The following is a 19,593-nucleotide window of genomic DNA, read 5'->3' as shown; positions in this document are numbered from 1 at the left end:
TTTTTCCAAAGTCTTTCACGTTGTTTTGGTGAGCCTGCAAAATTTGGCTGTCTCTGTGTTCTGTTCTTGTCTTTTAGTACCATCTTCCACCTTAGCCTTAGATTTTTTTGTATGATTTGACTGTGCAACTATTAATTCAAACCTCCATGTGCCGAAGCCTGGTCACTGTGTGTTTGTCTTCACATTTAGTATAGGTTTCTGTCTTTGTCCAGCACTTCACTACTGTTCACTTGTTCATCTGTTACATTAAGTTCACTCTGAAAGTAATGTTTCCTATTTATTTTCATGGAAACAACTGCTACTAAGAGCATAACACCTTTTGGTAACGCACATTCTTGGCTACAAAGCACTTTTTTTCAACATACTGCCATTAGCTATACGTTTTTGCCAGCAACAAACAAGAGCCTGCTTGGCATGCTCATAAAAATCTGTACAAACAGAAGTTATCCACTGTTTCACATATGTCAACATTGTTGCTAAGAAATTGTTGCCCAAGTAGCCCATATTTCATTAATCTGACCAGATGCAAGTCAGGAGGCACTGAATCTTGACTATATGGTGGATGTAGTGGGACAGCCTAGCCAAGAGCGGCAGTGTGCTCCACAGTCTTCAAGCTGGTATGGGACCTGATGTTACCCTGTTGCAAGAGAAAGGTTGCTACCTTCTCTGGGCTGACTTTGGAAGTTTGGGCATTCAAGTTTGAGCATTCAGCTTAGTGTCACATTGCAGTAGTCAGACTAGATGGTTTGTCTGGGTTCCAGGAAATCCAAAAGGTTTGTCCCTTTCCTAATGTAAAATATAGTGCACTTTACCTGCTGAGGGCTGTACCTTGAGCCCTTTCTTCGATGGGGAGTTCATGTCGTTATTGTAATGGTGACACCACATCTTGTCACCAGTAATCATGCGATCCAGGAAACTCATCTTTAGCCTCATATTTGTCAGTAGGTCCTGACAAACTTGCATGTGCTGTTCTTAATGTTCCTGCTGAAACATACCACTTACCACCTCACTGTGCTCACAACCACTGTTTGCTCTCCATCAATGTTAAGTAAGCATCAGTGAACGTGTGCTGTTTGTTCCACGTGGAGGAACTGAGTTCCATATGTTTGCTTCTTTCACACTTGTCTGTCAGACACCATTCTGTTGCACATCAGCATCATGTAATGGGATGTTGGTGAGAAGGTTCCACCTCTACTGCTATATCACCATCATCCACCTCTGACATCATGGATCACCATAACAAATAGAAGACATTACTTTCAGAACAGCCCTCTCAATATACTAATTACTAATACATACTTTTTTGGTAGCACAGAACATAACTAGGTTAGGTACTTGTGCATCTGCTTCTTACTTTGTTACAGTTACACTCTGTAGCATGCAGGTATGTGCCTAGAAGAGGGCCTTTAAGGCTGTCCTGGATAATTTTTGCTTGTTTAGTGAAAAACTACCGCATAGAACTTAATTTATGCTTCAAAAATTACTGATCTGTATCTTTCTGCTGCTAGGCTTGCAAAATGCAACTGATGCAAAAACATTTGGTATGTATTGGTGCTTGGAGTATGTCATACTGGGGCCAATCACCTTGGTGTTCCTCCTGGCTGCACTGTTTCTAATACTAGTCAGGATGCAGTGGGCCTTCTTGGCCACCTGAGCACACTGCTGACTCTTGTTCTGTTGGCTGTCAGCTAACACCCCTAGGTCCTTGTCCTCTGTGTAGTTTGTCAGCCACTCTTCCTCAGGCCTGGTAGCGATGCATAAGGTTGTTGTGAGCAAAGTTCAGGACGTGGCACTTGGTCTTGTTAAAGCTCATACAGTTGGCCTCAGCCCAGCTATCCAGACTGTCTAGATCCTTCTGTAGGGCCTTGCTACCCCAGGCAGATTGACACTCCAGCCAACTTGGTCTCATCTGCAAACTTATTCAATGTCCACATCCAGGTCATCAACAAAGATGTTGAACAGGACAGGCCTCATTGCCAACCCCTGGGGAGCACCACTTGTGACTGGTAACCAGTTAAATTAAACTCCATTCACCGTCCCTCTCTGGGCTTGGCCTTCCAGCCAGTTCTTTACCCAGCAAAGAGTGTAGCTCTCTGAGCCACAATGAGGCTGGTCAGGCAGGACAGTAACAACAAAAGCCTAGTTTTCCAGTGCAGTTTGAATTCACAAAGCTTTTAGCAACAATTGTACAGTTGGTCTGGAAAATGTTCGTCTTGTTCTGGTTTGAGTTGGCCTTGCATTTTCACACTTTGCTGGATACTTAAGAACTCTGAATCACTTTTCTTTTGGGATGCTTTTGCTATTTCACTGTTTCAGTATCTGGGAAATGAGAGGAATGGGATAAAGTTCAGTGCCTCAGTGCACATAATAGTTGAAGGGGGAGGGTCTGTGGAGGCTGCTGTCTGTCATTAAAGTGCAAGTGAGAAGACGTGTCACAGCTGCAGAACCTTGAAGAATCCAAACATTTTTTAATCTGTTCTTTTAATAGAAACTTTGGTAAGTAATGTTTACATCTTTTAAGTCTACTATTGCTTGCTTATGGGTTTCAGAGATGTTCTGATTATCAAGCAATCTTCCCTGCGTTTATTAGGAAACTGCAGTTTTCTGTGTACTTTAACTACGTGCCATAATCTGGGGAGATATGCTTATTAGTGTGTATGCTTTTTTTCTTAGTTATCCAAGCATGCATTTCTCTAATAGAGGGAGATCAGTATGAGGCATTTTCTTGATGTAATTTATGTAGAGGATCTGTGTAATATTTATCACTTGTAAAATCAGTGTAAGTTATAATGCAGACACTAATAAATCTCTATCACTGTATTTCCTGTTCCTTACTTGATTCCATTGATTTTTTTAATTACTTTTTTTGATATACAATTAGGTAATGCTTTTAATTTTTACAAAGGAGAAATTCAGCTTTTATTTGAGACTCCATATGGAACAATGTAAACTTTGAAGTCTGCTGCCAGAGGAATAACTAGTTCTGCTTCTGAACTTATAAAATGTTCCTTGGCATTTCTGAGAGGGGAAGTGAGCCATGCCTGGAGAGCAGTTCAGTCTAGCAGGCAAGACACTGAAACGAGTTAATTTCCCTTTCTCCATTTACTACTTTAGTCGACAAATAATGATTTAAATACCACAAAGAATTACTGAGCAGACTGTATTTAGGGCTGTTCTTTGAAGTGTTAGTATTGATGCCTGAAAGGTACTGGAATGTATCAGGACATCTAAATATTTCTTTACTTTTACAATAGTATCATAGCTATAAAGTAGCTCAGCTGGCTTGCACTTAATCTCTCTTTCTAGAGAAAAGAATGAAGAGGGTATAAAACTTTAACCACTCTTCTTAATGTAATGCATTAAAATATCAGAAGTCTGGGGAGAAAAAAAAAAAACAAACAAAAAATCCAAAACACAAAAAGCCATGTTACCAAGCTGAACGGTTCTGTACAAGGTGAGATCTCTGCCTGGTGAAGGCAGCCTTTTTACTGTCTGGAGCCTGGACTATACTTAGGGAATTGAAATCATGTTCTATTGTTCCTCCATCCTGACATAACGTAGGGTGAAATGTGAGCAAACTTTATATGGGTGGCCTGAAAAGTGTAGTGTTCTTTGCAGTGCTGCAGAAATCCAAAGCTTTTGTTAAGGTCTCATAGATCAGGGATCTATCTGTCTTCTTCCTAGGAAAATTTGTTTTTTAATACTAGTCTCATTGATGCAACATATATTGCTTTGTCGTACTGCTAGACTGAAACTAGAAATGTTCTTTCATGTAATAAAACATTTTTTTGTCAGTCTGAAAATTGTGTGAATGCTAATAGCTACTGACAGCAGACTGTGAAAATGTGTTAAATAATCAGTATCTCCATCTAGAGATAATCAGGTAACGAGCTTTTTCCTGGTCATTTCTCTCAAGTAATTGTTTTATCTCAGCTTGTGAAGAAGAACAAAGAAGTCTTCTCAGCTTTTTTCTTTATCTGTTCTAGTTCAAGAACATTGTACCTAGCAAGTTCTAAGACTTCATTTAGATGGATATGTTGTTACATCTTAGCAGTAATGAAACTTGGAATAACAATGTATGAAATCTAAATAGATGTAGAAAAGTGGTAGGTCAGGGAAATGTTTAAACTTAAACTAGGTTAAGGAAAAAATAGTTAAGACTCTTTCTTTGTAGAAATCATATAGTACTTAATTAACTTCAAAAAGGATAAAGGAAATAAAATACAACTTTATTTGTTCAACTATGTATGGCAGTGTGATGTGCAACATATACACCAGCAGAGAAACTAGAGGGGAGAGACAGACCATGCTCCTGGTGCTTGATGGAGGTATTAGTTTAGATAGGGAATTCCTGCCATCTGAGTAAATAGCTGCAAATGGATGCTGTTGCTGTCTGTTGGTTACTGGTAGCTGGAAGCAATGAAAGGCCTTATTCTTAGAAGCAGTATTCCAGAACCTTTGGAAACAGATTTTCCTCGTGATAAGCTGTGGAAGGGTTGTAAAGACTTCAAACTCACTGGCTGAAATGGAACATCAAGGGTATCCGATTTGAGAGAGCAGTTCTAACTTGGGTAGGCTTCTTTTAAAGGCATGGGCAGAGAGAAAAAGGTATACATCAAGTTATTTTTCCTCCTGTCACTTCTGTGATGATCTGAAACATCTGGCAGGCAGACCTTGCAAGTAATTGACATACCCAGTCACAGTTCTCTGATCCTGTAGCAGGAGGCTCAAGCTCCTAAATAAAGCAAAATGCAAGGCAATCAGTTCAGTGTCATGTCTCTCCTTTCACAATCAGTAGCGCTATCAAAACATGGGCAAAGAAGAATTAAAAAGCACTGAGATTTACTAGGATTTTTTTTTTTCCTGAGGAAGTCTTTTTATTGTAAACTAAAGCTGTTTGGTTTAACAGTAGATTGGTGTTGTTAACCAACATACTAATTGGTTGTTTTATTATTCAACTAATTGGTTGAATTATTATACTAATAATTCTGAAACCTATGAAGATAAAAAATTTTAGCATGCGTTGTTAATATGAAAAGTTCAGCTCCTATATTTCTCTGGAAAAAAAAACAGTTTTAACAGAATTGTATGTGTATATATTGAATAAAAATGGAGGTGTATTATAAGATTTCTGGCTACATTAGTGTATCACAGTGCCATCACTTCCTGTGGACTTGAGTAGAATCTAGCATCTGCCTTAACAAAGTAGAAAAGCTCGTAAATATATTGATGCCTTTCTGTGGGAAAACGGAAAAGGATGGTGTGGCTTTTTGGTGTCTTGTTTTTCCCTGTTCTCTTTTTTATTATACTTCTCCCCCTCTCTCTTTCTGCACAGGGTGGGTATTCTGCTCCCTCCTTCTCTCCCTGGCAGGGCTCATTCCAGGGCATCCCTCGGACTGTTCCACCGCACCGCAGACAGAGTGAGTCTGTACTTCTCACTCATCTCCCTCACCGTGTTCCAGTAGAAGCTTCCCTTTGCACGCACTGTTCATCTTGTAGTATCCTCCTTTCTCAGGCAAATTTACAGGCATACACAACAGTCTGTGGCTAACCAAAGTGCTTCCTCAGCCGGCGTGTAAGCAGCTACAACTTAGAGCTTTGTAACGGTTACTGAATGCTGATCGACCTCAGCAGATCTTCAGGCAAACCTGAGTAGTCCCTTATTTCCAGTCTTGTCTTAACATAAATCTTGCTTGCTGCATTTTTCCCCGTGTTTTTCATGGCTGTCATATACTATCCTGTTTGCATTTGTTCCGTTTCCTCATGAGTCTGCATGTATGCATATGTGGATGTATTCACATGAATATGTTGTGGACGTACATTAAAAAATATATATATTTTGGTGAGAATGTAGTTGTCATTGCCTCTCACAAGAATTTTTCTTAACTTTTCAGAATGGCTTTCCTGAAACTAGTATTTTTTTTCTCTTGGTGTTTGTTGTAAAAAATACTTCTAATACATCGAAGCGGCTGTTGCAAGACTTGCATGATTTGCTAATGTTGCTTTTGTGCTAGCTAAAATACGGGCTGATATAAGATGCTTTTGTTCTCTTGGCTTGGATCTGCAAAACAAAGACAATTGCTGATTTTAAAAATGTGTACTTACATAGATGTAGAGAAATGGTAAGTCTTATTTTGTGCTTTGGATTGCATTATAAACAGATAAGTGTTCAAAGAAATATAACTAGTTAATAAGGCAAAGTTATATTTTTTAAATGTACTGTAATTTGAAAATTACAGTGTTTGCTTAGCGATGTCCAAGAGTGTATTTGGACAGGAAATGCAGTATAATTATGGTAAGAGTAAGATTTCCAGGATTGGTGGAGATCTGAAGAGTAAGCTGCACCTTGGAAAACGAAGCTTATGTTTATTTCAGATTGAAATAATCCTGACAATTATTTCAACTACAAGAAAAGAAAATTTTGGAAGATATCTCAAATTGTATTTCAAATACTCTCTTGACGTTTCTGTGACAATATTCATTTAATCAACTCACCAGGAATGCACTCCCTGTTCCATAGCTTTTCTCTTGCAATAGAAAGATATGCTTTGTCTGTGTGTTTGCCTGTGTGTAAATGTAATGAATGTAGAACTCCCAAAGCTGATCATTGTACGTTCTGTTTTGGGCCACAGCGTGGCTGGTTTGCTGGCCTATCAGCAGGGAATTGGAGCGTGAGAAGGATTGGTCTTAGATCTGAGGAACATATAAATACCACAGTTCTGGAACTCAGCAGTCATAGAGTCAGAATGGACAGCAGTATCTGAGATCCTAGATATGCATTGCTGTGTCACATCATTCACACTGACTGCTAAACACATCTTTGCTAATTTCTTAGCAGTTCTGAGCTCCCACTTCATTCCTCCAGCAACTGCAGCAGCCTCCTTTTCAAGGATTCCATAGTGAACTTCCATTACTAGTTGGGTTTTTTTTTTAAGTATACATCTTATGCATTAGATTCTATGAACTGTTCCTGGAGTTAGCACTAGCATCTTTCTGCATCCTCCACACTAGGTTTTCTTTCTGTTCAGCCAAAGATTTTAGGTCTTCTGACTTTGGTAAGGAATGCCAAAGGGAATTGGGGCAAATGGTGAGCTGGGTATCGCCACTGAGAACAGGGAAAAAAAATATTGCAGTTCTTTCACAATAGTATTGAAATGGCGAAGGGAACACAAATTAGGGCTGCTGTACAGGGCAGGTAATACTCCCCTGCTGTCAAATATTATAATACTTCCGGATGTGCACTTCTTCTGTTAGCCCTGATTTCAAGGTTAGTGTGCCTACGGCCTGACTTGCCCTGAGATCCATCTATTCGAGGGTTTTTTTTTTGCCATGCTTTGGAATTAGATGTATGTTTTGTACTTCTAAGAAGAGTGGTTTTTGTAATGTTTTTTTTGCTTCAACAGCCTTGGAGACGATTCAGCATTTTATATTTCATAAACACCTTCCCAATAGTGTGTGGATTTCTTTTTATGGACGAAATGGCTTGGTTTTGATTAATATTTGATTATTCATGTGTGCTGAACTTGGTTTGTATATTATGTTGCTTTATTTTTCTATTGGTAATAGATATAATTTGAGGACGTAGCATTCTGTTTCCAGTACCATTCAAAACTTTTCTATTTGGATCCCAGATCTTTAACAATGCGTGTCTAGAAACTCTGCATTTAGAATACACATTTTAAATGAACCAACTATAAACTGTTGTTACAATACAAGAATGTCATACCAGTGTCTCTACGCATGCAGCCCTATATACTATTTCCATAAGAAATAGAGATGAAAGCTGTTCTTTTGCTCACCTCAGGCCATGCAGTTGTCTACATTTGTTTACTAAGCACTTCGTGGGGAAAGCATTCAGAGCTTTTGTATTTAAGAACTACAAATAAAGATAACAAAAGTAATTCTAGCAGATGATATATACTTCCGTCACCACAAGAAGGCTGCTGTATTCACACTGGTCTTAAACGAGATCCAGACTTTACTTTTTCATGCCCTTTTTTCAATAAGGGCATGCAACTTAATGCTATTATGTTTCCATGATAAATATAAGAATGGCAGTGAGATGTGATGTCAGGAAATGATATATATGTAGGGGAGTTCCTGTTCCTCCCCACTTCTTACTCCTTTTCCAAAAAGAAAACATGGTAGTTTGGAGTCTCTTCAGGCTCATGAGTGAGTTGCAAGGAAGATGGGTACAGACAAGAAAGTCGGAATGAATATGTAATGCAGTTTATCTTACGACTTTGTTGTTAGGTACCTAGCATGTATGTGTGTGTGGATGCTGATATTTTTATGTATGTGCTTAGAATCATACACAAACACCAGTTAATATTCTTAAGGGTTTTTTGAAGTGTAAGAGATGAAATATTTTAGAAGACCTGAACTTAAAATAGCAAAGGTATTCCTTGCGGGTTTTGCTGTAAACATGGTTCGTGCTGCATTACTAAACACTATTGCTGTCTTTGTTTCTGGAAGGTGGATTAAAAACAAATGTGGGATGCGCTAATTGCAATTGAAATAATGAAAAGTTGCAGTTCTGTCATGGCAATTGCTCAGTGTTTTGTCTTGGTCTTCTGACATCATTGTCCTTGTCTTTTTCTTGTCTCTGCTTTCCCATTATGCCATTGGCAAGGAGTTGAGAAGTTAGTCCATTACTTCTGTGATAAAGCGTGGTACAGTACAACTTCAGATTTCTTCCCATCTCCTCCTCGCGCATTATACTGTTGTTCTGCCCTATGCATGATGCATGTCTATTGGAGATGTGCATGCAGTTTTTATTTCTCATTCCTTCATTTCCTTCATTCCTAAAAATATTGCAGGGAGAAAACATCCATATTTAGTTCCGCAAATGTACTGTGCGGGGAGTTGAGATGGGCTTCAGCTTGGAGATAGAGAATAACCAAAGCAAAAGTGAAGGGAATTTTAGAGAGAGTGCAGTGCCTATAACTATGAAGACCGTTTTGACTTAGTTGCTTATCAGTATAACATACTTATTTCCATATTTATTGGCTTTGTATTGGAAAACTATCTTAGCAGTTCAATACCTTTGTATTAATGATCAACCTTTTCATGAATATTATTGGCATTTTTCAATAGATGATTAGAGAAACAAGGAAAATGTGTTAGGAACTCCAATTGAATGATCTTGATTGATGAATCAATATATCCGAGTATTTGAAGCTATTGCCACTACAGAAAATTCCATTTCTTTGTTGTGCAGAAGGAATGTGTTCACAAAGTGTTTTGTCTACTGTACTTTCCAAGGACATCTAACTGTCCTCAGTTACATGGTACCAGAAATAAGTTAGATTTGAGCATCTAAATTCCAGGAACATCAGGAAGGAATGCAGGGGTTTTTTTGGACAAAAATAGAAGTCTTAGCATGACAGTTTCCACCAAGTAATAGTCTGTCTCTCCTTGAAATATTGTCTAATGTGCATTTAAAGCAAGAGAGGTGACCAATTTTTAAGAATTCTATGAACTAAAATATTCTTCATAGGAGGGGAAATGGTTCAGTATCTTTCTGTTCTTCATCCTTGTGGCAGATTTCACCAAGCACTCGTCCTTCTGCAGGCATTTAGACTAATAGCTAAGTTATAATTTGTCAAAACACCATGAACAGTTACTTACATGTTTTAGCAGTGTTTTTGTACTTTCAATGTCATCTTGAGTGTGTAGCATCTTGAGATAACGAGTATTTCTGACAACTGACCAGGCTTTTGGTGAGGAGAAATACAGAGTGAGGAGACTGTACAGTATTTAAAAAAAAACATGGCAAAAGATGATACCATATCTTTAGTGCCATCTTATAATTTTGGGCACATGGTTGTCTTCTGCATTTGAATTATGAACTTTATGGATCTTAAGATGCTTATACCCTTTTAGATTATGAAAGGTAACAAGGAAGCACATACTTGACTATTCTTCTGTGTCAAGCACTAAATTGTCAAAATGGAAAAGTTGAAATATTATCTACTCTTGTGTCAAAAACGATGAAATAACACTATCCAAAGCTTGTTTCTTTGTTGTTCATGTTCCCATTACTTCTATATTTCAGCAAGTTAATTTTTATGATGAGTATAATTAGTAACAAGTTCAATCTGTAGTGTCAGAAAGATACACGTTTAAGACTAGCATTTGGAAACCCTTCCTAGGAAGAAGGAAAGTTTTTCTTGTTGTTTTTGATGACTGCGTACATACTTGAACTTGACACAATACTACTTGCTATAAACATAATTTTTTTGCCTTCATTAGATAAGGAATTTGGTTAAGTATTTGTACAATAATATGTGCCTTGCTTTGATTTCTTTGCATATTTTTAGCAGTTTTGTTTTTGTGGATATGCTTTCAAAAGAATAAGCCAGTTTGGCTAACATCTGTGAACTCTTAAGCTGAAAGGATAACAATTTCTGTAACCCATTACTCGAACACTGAAAAATGACATTAGTATCTGCAGGATTTCTTAAGAAAGCAGTAACGTTTAAAATTTTGAATTACTTCTTGTTTTTAGTACTTCTTGTAAGATTGCTTGCTTATAAAGGATGGTTCTGGAGTTGACAGCATTCAGAAAAAATAGGTAATTAAGGAAAAATGCATTAAATTCTAGAGGAAGGGTTGATTTTTTTTTTTTTACTCATCTGATGCCATTTTTAAATCCTCCTTCTCCCCCCCCAAACCCCCCCCCCAAAAAAAAAACAAAAAAAAAACACCACACATTGTTTTCAGACACAGACTGCTCAGTATCTCTGTCACCTACTGATGTCACCAGTTTTACTTATATGTTATCTTTTCTTACAGGTAGAACTGGTATATTTGAAGTAGAAAAAGATAGCTAGTAAACTGCAATTTGGTCAAAGAATCTCAGTATTTCTCTCATTCCCGTTAACTTTTCTATGACTCTGAGGATTCTGTTTGCAGCAGTAATACTCCTAGATGAAAGACAAAAATCGAAAGAGTCCTGAAATGTGCTCTTTTTCTAGAAACATCATAGAATGTTGGCATACACAGTTATCATTATAGTCTCTCTGCTAATTCTAAGAGCAGAATGTCAGAACAAATAATTATTTCCCATTTTGAAGCTGAGAATAATAATTCGAGGGGATGACTAAAGTCATATTTGTACTCAAATCCCTTAAGACAAATGTTCTTTTTCACCGACTATACTAGTAAATAAATGCTTTAAGCGGGTTGGCTATATGCATACAAAATATAATTTGGCAAAGATTCAAGTAGTTTCAGCAAATTTCAGAGATAAGAGTAGCTTGTTGCAGTTGAGCTCTTCTATAAAGAAAATGAGAAAATCATCCAAACTTGAAGCTTGTTAAAAAGTAGTTTAAGTTTTAATAGGTTTTGGGGTTTGTCATGCATTGCAGACTACTCAGTAATTCTTCCAAGACCTGTGTACAAGTTTAAAGTATAGTATTAAAGACATTGAAAGTATTTTTACAGGAAAGGACGAAGAAACTGTAGAAATGTTATAATCGTAGAATCGGAGAACAGCTCAGGTTGGAAGGGACCTCAAAGATCATTTAATTTCAACCCCCTGCTCCAGACAGAGTTGCCAAGTGTGAATGTGCTGCCGAATTTTGCAGTGGTTCAGATAGTGAGGTTACATCAGATGTTAAATAGCTATAATTTGTCATTCTTTTCCCCTTTTTTCTTTCTGGTTTCTGTTTCCATCTTCTAACCACTATTATCACGGAAATCACAGTGGCCATAATGCAGTTCCATAGCCAAGGGCGGGATAAGTATGAGTGAGAAGTGTGTCAGATTCAGACTGGGCAGGGAGAGACACAGCAGGGTTAATGTGGTGTGTGGAGACTGCAGTGCACAGCAGTGGAGGACTGTAGCTAAGACAATGGTGCACAAGGGAACAGCCCCTGCCAGACACTTGAGCCACTTCTCTCATTTACAGGCGCTGCTGGTGAATGTTAGTATGGTTGTTTACTATAGATAAAAAGTATTGGGAGGGATACTGACTGAGTAAGATCCTCACAGCTTACCCTGTGCATAACATTTTGTCTGTATAGTCAGATAGGAGTCTGAGGTGGACAGAGGAAGAAGGATATGCAAGAAAACCACAAAGAAGGAGAGCTGTGGTGTATCTTTTTGGTGAAGACAAAGCCTGCCTGTTCATACTTGCTCATCTCAGGGCCTGTTGAAGAAACTCAGAATTCTGACAGTAATTTGCCCTCCACAGGTATTTTCTTGACCATTGGTGGTTAGAAGCAAGCTTAAACTTAGACACCTTAATTTAAATTGGAGTACTACTGATATCCATAAAAATGACCTGTCCGTTTTGGAAAACTAAAAGTTGCATCAGTCTTCTGTAGGTGACAGGTTTCACAGCTCCGTTCTCCATGATTATTTGCTTCACTTTGTGATCCAGAAGAGGTACTGGCAGTTTTCTTGTCCAGTGCTGAAATGTGTCTTGACAAAATGTAACGTCTTCATCAAGTTATCTTTATCTCTTAAGGTATTAGCGTAGTAGTATGTGATCTCTAGCTTCACTTGCACTTTGTTGTACTGCTTTGTTGAAGATAGCTTCTTTACCCAGCCCATTTGACTTCACTAAGATAAAGCAGTTAGCTAAGTTTATTCAGCAACCTCCTTACAGCATACCTGTACCCAATTTTTTGGCACCATTTATGCGAGGAAAATGTGCTGTAAATTCATTTACTTGCCTTTGTGCATGCTTTACGGCCCCCGGTGACAGTATTCTGTGAACTTCTGCCCTTGAGCCATCCTCTCCCTATCCCAGATGTTCCCCAGCAAAGAGGCTTATTTCTATTCAGAATGAAAGAAAGATGCAGTGTTAGGAAGCTGGGCAAGAACTGCAAAGGGACAGGTCATCCTCATGTTTATAGCAATGTAAATAACTCCCTGGACTTCACTTGGGGTTGCTTCTGTTTACTGTTCTGCATGTGAAGGAAATCAGAAGTGAACTGCCCTCCAACAGAGGGAAACCTTAATGAAAATGAATATATTTTATATAAACTCCTTTTCTGTTTGTACAGTATGTAGCAATGATGAAAGTTTTGGGATAGCTAACTTGAGTACGCAGTGTATGGAAACTAAAAGATGGGTAGTCTGGTAGTTGTTCCATTTGTTTAAGAGTTCAAATCAGAATTTGATTAGTACTTGTGTCGTTATTAGGATGTCCTGCAGACTAAGGCAAAACCATCAACCAAGTCTCTCTCATGTTTCTTACTTTACACTGCTTTTTTTTCTTTGTTATTGTGTATTTCAGTAGTCGTTTAACTTTTTCCACCTAAGTTACGAGTTGCATTTATGTGTCCCATGAAGCATCCTCTTTTACCAAAGTGAAAAGTTTTAGTTTTAAAAAAGATACACAGCTGTTACTGAGCATCTAGTCATCATTCTTTGGGTTCAGAATGTTATCTTGTATTTTCTTTAAATAACACATCACTGCATTCTTTTCCCTTTAACAGCCTCAAGTACTACAGCCTTCCAGCAGCCTTCCCAGTTCCACAAACCTCGTCCAGGGAAAACTAATAAAAATGCCACATATCGAGGCCCCCAGTGAATATTCTAAACATGGTGTGCTTGAAAATGGCAATCATCAGAATCAAAATGCTGCAAATATATCTCTGAGAAATTGCCTGAATGATATAAACACTTCAGTGAACGTACAATTAAACGTAAAAGATGAGAGTGCGTTGTATTTGGAAAATGTGAAAAATAAATGTACTGAAGATCCTGGGGAGGTGGCTAGTAATGAAGAAGGTATGTTACTATCTCGTTCTTGCCTTCAGACCTCTACACAAATGGATGCGAAAGAGATGTGGACTGAGGTAGCTGTGAAAGGTCAACCCTCATTCACATACCAGGCTTCTCGGCCAAAGACTTCAAGAATTGCAAAGCCCCCAACTGCTTTAGTGCCTCCTACAGTGGCCGTACTCACAAGGTCTGCAAATCATTCTGCTGCTTCCAAGGAACCTGAGCTTCTACCATCAAAAAGTTCGATTCAGCTGCAGCCCACAACTGGTCCCGATGACCTAAAGGGTAAACAGAGTCAGAAATTGTCCAAACTTCGCCCACCGACCATATCCTTCATTAAATCTAAGCAAATGAGCAGTCAGAAATCCACACTGGTGTCTCAAGAGCCTCAAAGCACCTGTTCAAAAACTAACATCCCAAAGCCACAAGTCCAGAGAAAGGAAAATGTGCAAACACAGAGTACCGCTTTGCTTTCTGGGGACAGTTTGCCCTCTAATCGGCATTCCCGCCTCCCTAAACCAAAGACGCATTGAGAACATACCTACATCTCACTGGGTGATGTCATATGTTAAATTGCTTCCTATGTATTGACTGCCGTTGAGGCTGTTTTATCTACAGCCTGCAAATCCCTAGTGAACAGCAAAAAGAGTGTTTTCCTTTAGTGTTTGCATATTCTGTGTTCGTTTTCTGAAGCTCATTTTATGGGCTGTGCAGCAGTTCTTGAGAGTGTTAAATTAGAATATAATTGTTTATTAACGATTGTATTGCACAGTGATCTGAATCAGTACTGGAGTCTGGTGACCGTGAATACCAGAATGCTGCACTATGTACTCCAGGAGGGCAGAAATAATTTCTTACCTCTTGTTAACTTGAGTAATTAGACAATGAGAATACTATTTAGTATAACTTCTTGGTTCTGAGGACTTGTTAGGTTACAGTGGTAGAAAGCTAGAATTATTAGCAGATGTTTTATTGGCCATAATTCTGACTCTGTATTCCAGAGGCCTATGCAAAAATCCTCCTATTTATCATTATCTGAAGACTGACATATTTAATGTTATTTAATCTGATGGGTTGAGTGCTTTGTCTTGTTTTTGCTATAATCTGAAGTTGCTCTGTTCTTTATTTATCTAATTTTCACTCTTCACAGACAGTGGACTTCACATGGTGTGATGGATCTTCTCTCTTAAACAGCATCGTTTGTTAAGATATTGTGGTCTGTTTTTATTGTGTAATAGACACATTTCTGGGTAGATTCTCAAAACGTAGTGCTAAGGATATTTGTGCAAAACCTTGCAATACAAGCTCTTATGAATTGGTAAGTAAGGAGCCTGTGGGAATTAGGGGTCCATAACACCTATGTTGAGGTTGCACAACGTGCATTTTAATGGATATATTTTAGCTTCTGTTGTACTGCTTGTATTTATCAATTTCTGTTTAATATTGAAAGACTCTGAAGTACCTGACTTGAAATGTTTGCACAAACTTCGCCATATATGTAAGGATTTGAAACTATTTTACGTAATAAAACTTGTCTTAAAAAAGCAACTATTTTTAAATAATAATAAATTAACCCAGTTTATTTGTCCTTATCCAGAGCTGGTACTCTAAGAGTTTTTCAGAGATGTGCATTTTCTTTTGGGAATTTTTCTGTCATTTTGTTAGGTTTTTTTTTTTTTGTTGTTGTTGGTTTTTTGTTTGTTTGTAATTATTTAAGAATTGCATGATATCTGGCAAGGAGCATTTTGGGGGGAAAAGGAACAACAACGTTCTTCAGCTCTCTAGGGGTAAGTTTTTGGGTTGCGTTTGTTTGTTTGTTTTCCCAAAGTGGTGTGGAAATATGCCCCTCATGGTGCAACTATGGGACCATAGCATGTGATCTGTGAGCTGAATATATGCATATCCAGTCAACCATTGTGAAAACTAGATGTTTTGTCCCATCTCCTATTCTGCTCTTTCCCATCACTGAATAGTAGATTTATTTTCTATTCTTGAATTGTTTTTAAAAGCAGCAGCGGAAGGCTGTTACAATTCACTCAAAATCTGTTTGTGTACAGCATATAATGACAGTAAAATGAAATGCAGTAAAAGTTTGTTCTAGGCTTTTGCCATAGGACATTGACATATTACAGTATTTTCTTTGAGAAAATAAAGTAAATGGGTGTAAACATTTCATAAGTATTTTCCACAATCACGTTGTGTAATATCAGCCCTTGAACTCAGGGTATCCTGATGGATAGCTTGGTTGGATGGGTAAATGGAAAAAAATCATACCATTTGAATTTCTCAGTACATAGTGAATGTCTCCAAAAGCTTTGGATTCATCACGCTGTCAATTCTTCCAACTGTCAAAGTAGTAGAAAAGTGAAAAGTTTGGGGAAGGAAAGAGTTAGTGATAGTTTACATTCCAGAACTGCTTCTAAGAATCTGAAGTAAGAGACCTACAGGGCTTCCTGCTAATTGAAGGGGCTATGTTGAAAAGAATGCAACCAAGAAGTATCAAGTAACAGTAACTGCTGTAGTTGATATAAGATGAAAATAAGTACTACTCAAGATTGCTGTTAAACATATTCTCCAGGACGGAATTATTTCTTCTTGCAGAGTATTGAGTTGAATGGCCTTCAGTGAAAACGTGTACTGTTGGAAGTGATTTTTTGAATATTTCCCAGATCAGCTCCTGGCAGCTAACTGCATTACTAGGAGTTTAAAAACTGCTGAGGGAATGATCGGGTTCCCAGTTTGTTTTCAGGTCCATATAGTTTTCTGTGGGAGGTTGTTTTATGTTCACTTTCCTTGAAGAGAGGCTGGTTTTATTTTTGGTTGTATATGGTTTTATGTATTTAAAAAAGAAAAAATGCAAACAAATTCTTTTCACTTAATGCTATTGATGGATATTTCACCATGAATTTTGTTGCTTCTTATTCTGGAATTGTCACCAGTCTGGTCTAGTGATGTTAAAGTTTTAATGTTTACATTTAAGAGAATAGATATCCATCTGTCTGCACCTTTACTGAAAACTTAGGAACGAAGCAGAGGGATTACTAGGGCTTTCATGATATGGAAGATGGCTCTTCATTTTATTTTCAGAAGAACAAAAATACATTATTCGGTGTTTTTTTTCCTCCCTGTTCAAGGAGCATAAATTGATTATACTTTCTGATGTTAACAAATAGCACTTCTCCGTTTTGTTCTAAAAAATTAGAGACGTTGAGCTGGAGAAACCGGGATTTGATCACCAATGAGACAGATGCTATTCTGAATTGTTTATGTTCAGCTGCTAACCTCACAGCCACGTGAAGTATTTTAGCTCTTCTGACTTTTCCAGGGAAGGCTCTGTTGCATGTAAGTAAGTCCAGAGTATGAGCAGAGCCTGTCAGCAGATGGGCAAGGGGAAAGAGTAGCAGTGACGTGGAGTTTGAAGGCTCACTTTGGTGAAAGAGAGGGGTTGGGGGGAGATGGGTAAGAGGGTGTTGTGTACAGCTTGTAGAATGGGATTAAGTAAGTATTTTCAGGTAATTTATCTACCTTATGGAAGGTGCAGATATATAATCGGTACTTGTGCAGATTGTTCTAAATGCATAAATTATTTTATATCTTTAATTTTTTTAATTATTGCATTTTTTAATGTCTTATTCTTTTGTGCAGTATTCACAGAAGTATTAAAACTACTGTTCAGTATGTGTGTACAGAGGCAATTACATGTTTTAACAAGTGAATAAACACAAAAGAAAAAACAGAATTGCACTTTAAATGAGCTTTATTGCTTGGAGTTGTGCCTAAAATAATCTAGATGCCTCCTGCTGTGTATGGCTTTTGTTTGAAACTAATTTCCCTGCTAGCGTTACTGTTTCCAAGGTAGCTTCACATCACTTTCACAGAATTGATATGCACTCTAGCATGTTTAAAAATAATCATGTAGCGTACTGAGGTTTTTGTTGTGCAATGGCTTTAACTTTACTGTGGAGTTTTAACACTGTTGAAGCAGCCTATTACCTTCTGCTTCCCTGAAGTGAGTGCTTCAATTTGCCAGTCAAGGTCAAAGGCAATGTTTTCTTAGGATGAGCATAGCCCTTAGAAAAAAATGAATAAATAATGGTCCCAGTGTAACTTTTTGTTGGGAAAAAAAAAAAAGTGCAATACTGACTGTTGGAGTTCCTGGAAATGATCGCAAAAGCCCTGAAAATCCATAACAGCACTGAATTTTTCAGGTCGTTCTGAAACAGGTGGGTTGTTCAGTCTCACTGCTGTGAGAGTCGAAGATGGACGTAGCGACTAGACTGCACCATCGCTCAGTAAAGTTTACTTCATCCTTGATCTAAATGCCCGTTTGTTGTAATGATGCTGGAAAACTGGTTACCATTTGCGTGATTTACTTTGTTTGCATGTCACAACCATATGCACATTCTATTCTGAAACATCATACTTGGGTAGGTTGCATGTTCCGGGGGTGAGAAGTATTTGTTTTTGCACAGCACATAATCCTCTTATTGTGGACATTTTCGTGCCGTTCATAATGGCATTCTGTTCTTGAATTGGGCTTCCGTAACTATTCCTTGTTCTAGTGGCTTTTTCTGAGCAGAGTGGATTTAATACATTGTTCTGGCGGTAGGCCTCAGTATAGTAACCTTAACAACAACGCTATTGAGGAAATTCAGTCACTGTTGTGGGAAAGCTTTTAGCTGCCTACTCAACTATCAAAGCATCATAATAAAAACAGTATAATTCCAGTGTCAATGAAATCTTAAATTCAGTACTAGCTAAAACAAGAGGCACCCTTACTATATCTGCTTTGTCGGTTTTGTTGTTATTTTTAACCCAGGCCAGAGGTAAATATTGTATATTGGGATTTGCTTGTAAAGTTGATTTAAAACCCTGTATGTAAAAATTCTCTCCTCAATGTCGCTTTAGTGAATAAAAATAAAAGTCACAATTCTAATCAGTTGCTATTTCTCCTGACTCTTCACGTATTTCTTATTTTTATTTTTTAACTCTGTCGTTGACTGTGCGGAATTTTGAGACTGTAGAGGGAGGTTTGGGAGTGGTGGTGGGAGATTCTTTAACTTTACAATTGTTTTCTCACTTGTCTTTCCTTTACAGATTTGCAGCTTTTTTCTCTGACTTAAAACGTGAGAGTATTTAAAAACAGACAAAAGGTGTAGAAAATCTGTGAGCAAGGACTGATGGGGTTAGTTTTTAAAGGTACGTTATTTCAATTTTAATGCACAGTTGAGAACAGATGGCTATGTTGTAGTTTTATTCTGTAAACTAGTTAAATTGATCTCTTATGATAATAACTTCAAAGTTGCATATGGCTTCCAAGTTCAGATGTGAAATACGTACTTTCTTCATCTGAGGCCCAAAAAGCTAGCTACACACTGGTGGATTCTCCTGCCTTGATGAGCAGCGCTGTATTTTAGTGGTGTCTAATCCCATCTGTGTGGTCACCAGAAGATAAATAACTGATGCAATGACAATGTTATTAGCATACATAAAAGCTGCAGTTCACGTGGCCCTCCCGTTCTCTTCCTGCCACCTCCCATCCAGAGGTGTAAGCCTTGCAGCAGTGATGTGCTTGGCCTCAGAGCAGTGTTCTGTTCAACTGGAACAGATCTGCTGTACTGAAATTGGGCATAACATTGTGTGAGAAGAAAGTGTTGTGTGATGACACTTCTTCATCACAAACCTCAGAAGTGTCCTGAACGGTCAGGCATTTAAAAACAGGTGTGGAGACTGTAAGCAACTGTCAGAGCATCCTTTATTTTCCAAAATTATTTTGTGGAGTTGTAGCAGTTTCAGAGAAACATTTAGATTTCAGTGGAAGCCTCTCACTTTGATGGAGAGGTGTTAAGAAAA

General features: G+C 38.0%; 1 protein-coding gene across 2 annotated transcripts in view; it reads left to right on the top strand.

The window, feature by feature from the left end:
* The window catches only part of CCSER2 (coiled-coil serine rich protein 2), a 62,098-nt gene extending 43,592 nt beyond the window's left edge, over window positions 1–18,506 (top strand). Inside the window, exons 10-11 of one of the 2 annotated variants that reach the window (XM_065746777.1) lie at window positions 5,336–5,420; window positions 13,452–13,624. In XM_065746777.1, coding sequence (XP_065602849.1) covers window positions 5,336–5,420; window positions 13,452–13,546 — 180 coding nt within the window. In that variant the 3' untranslated portion in view covers window positions 13,547–13,624. Of the gene's footprint in view, window positions 1–5,335; window positions 5,421–13,451 lie in introns of both variants that reach the window. The other variant, XM_065746776.1, reaches the window with a different exon arrangement.
* The last annotated feature ends 1,087 nt before the right edge of the window (window positions 18,507–19,593 follow it).

Source organism: Cyrtonyx montezumae, unplaced genomic scaffold (assembly GCF_038088225.1).
Source record: "Cyrtonyx montezumae isolate F1298 unplaced genomic scaffold, pur_monq_1.0 scaffold_4, whole genome shotgun sequence".
Taxonomy (NCBI): domain Eukaryota; kingdom Metazoa; phylum Chordata; class Aves; order Galliformes; family Odontophoridae; genus Cyrtonyx; species Cyrtonyx montezumae.
This window is presented reverse-complemented; position numbering and strand designations above follow the sequence as displayed.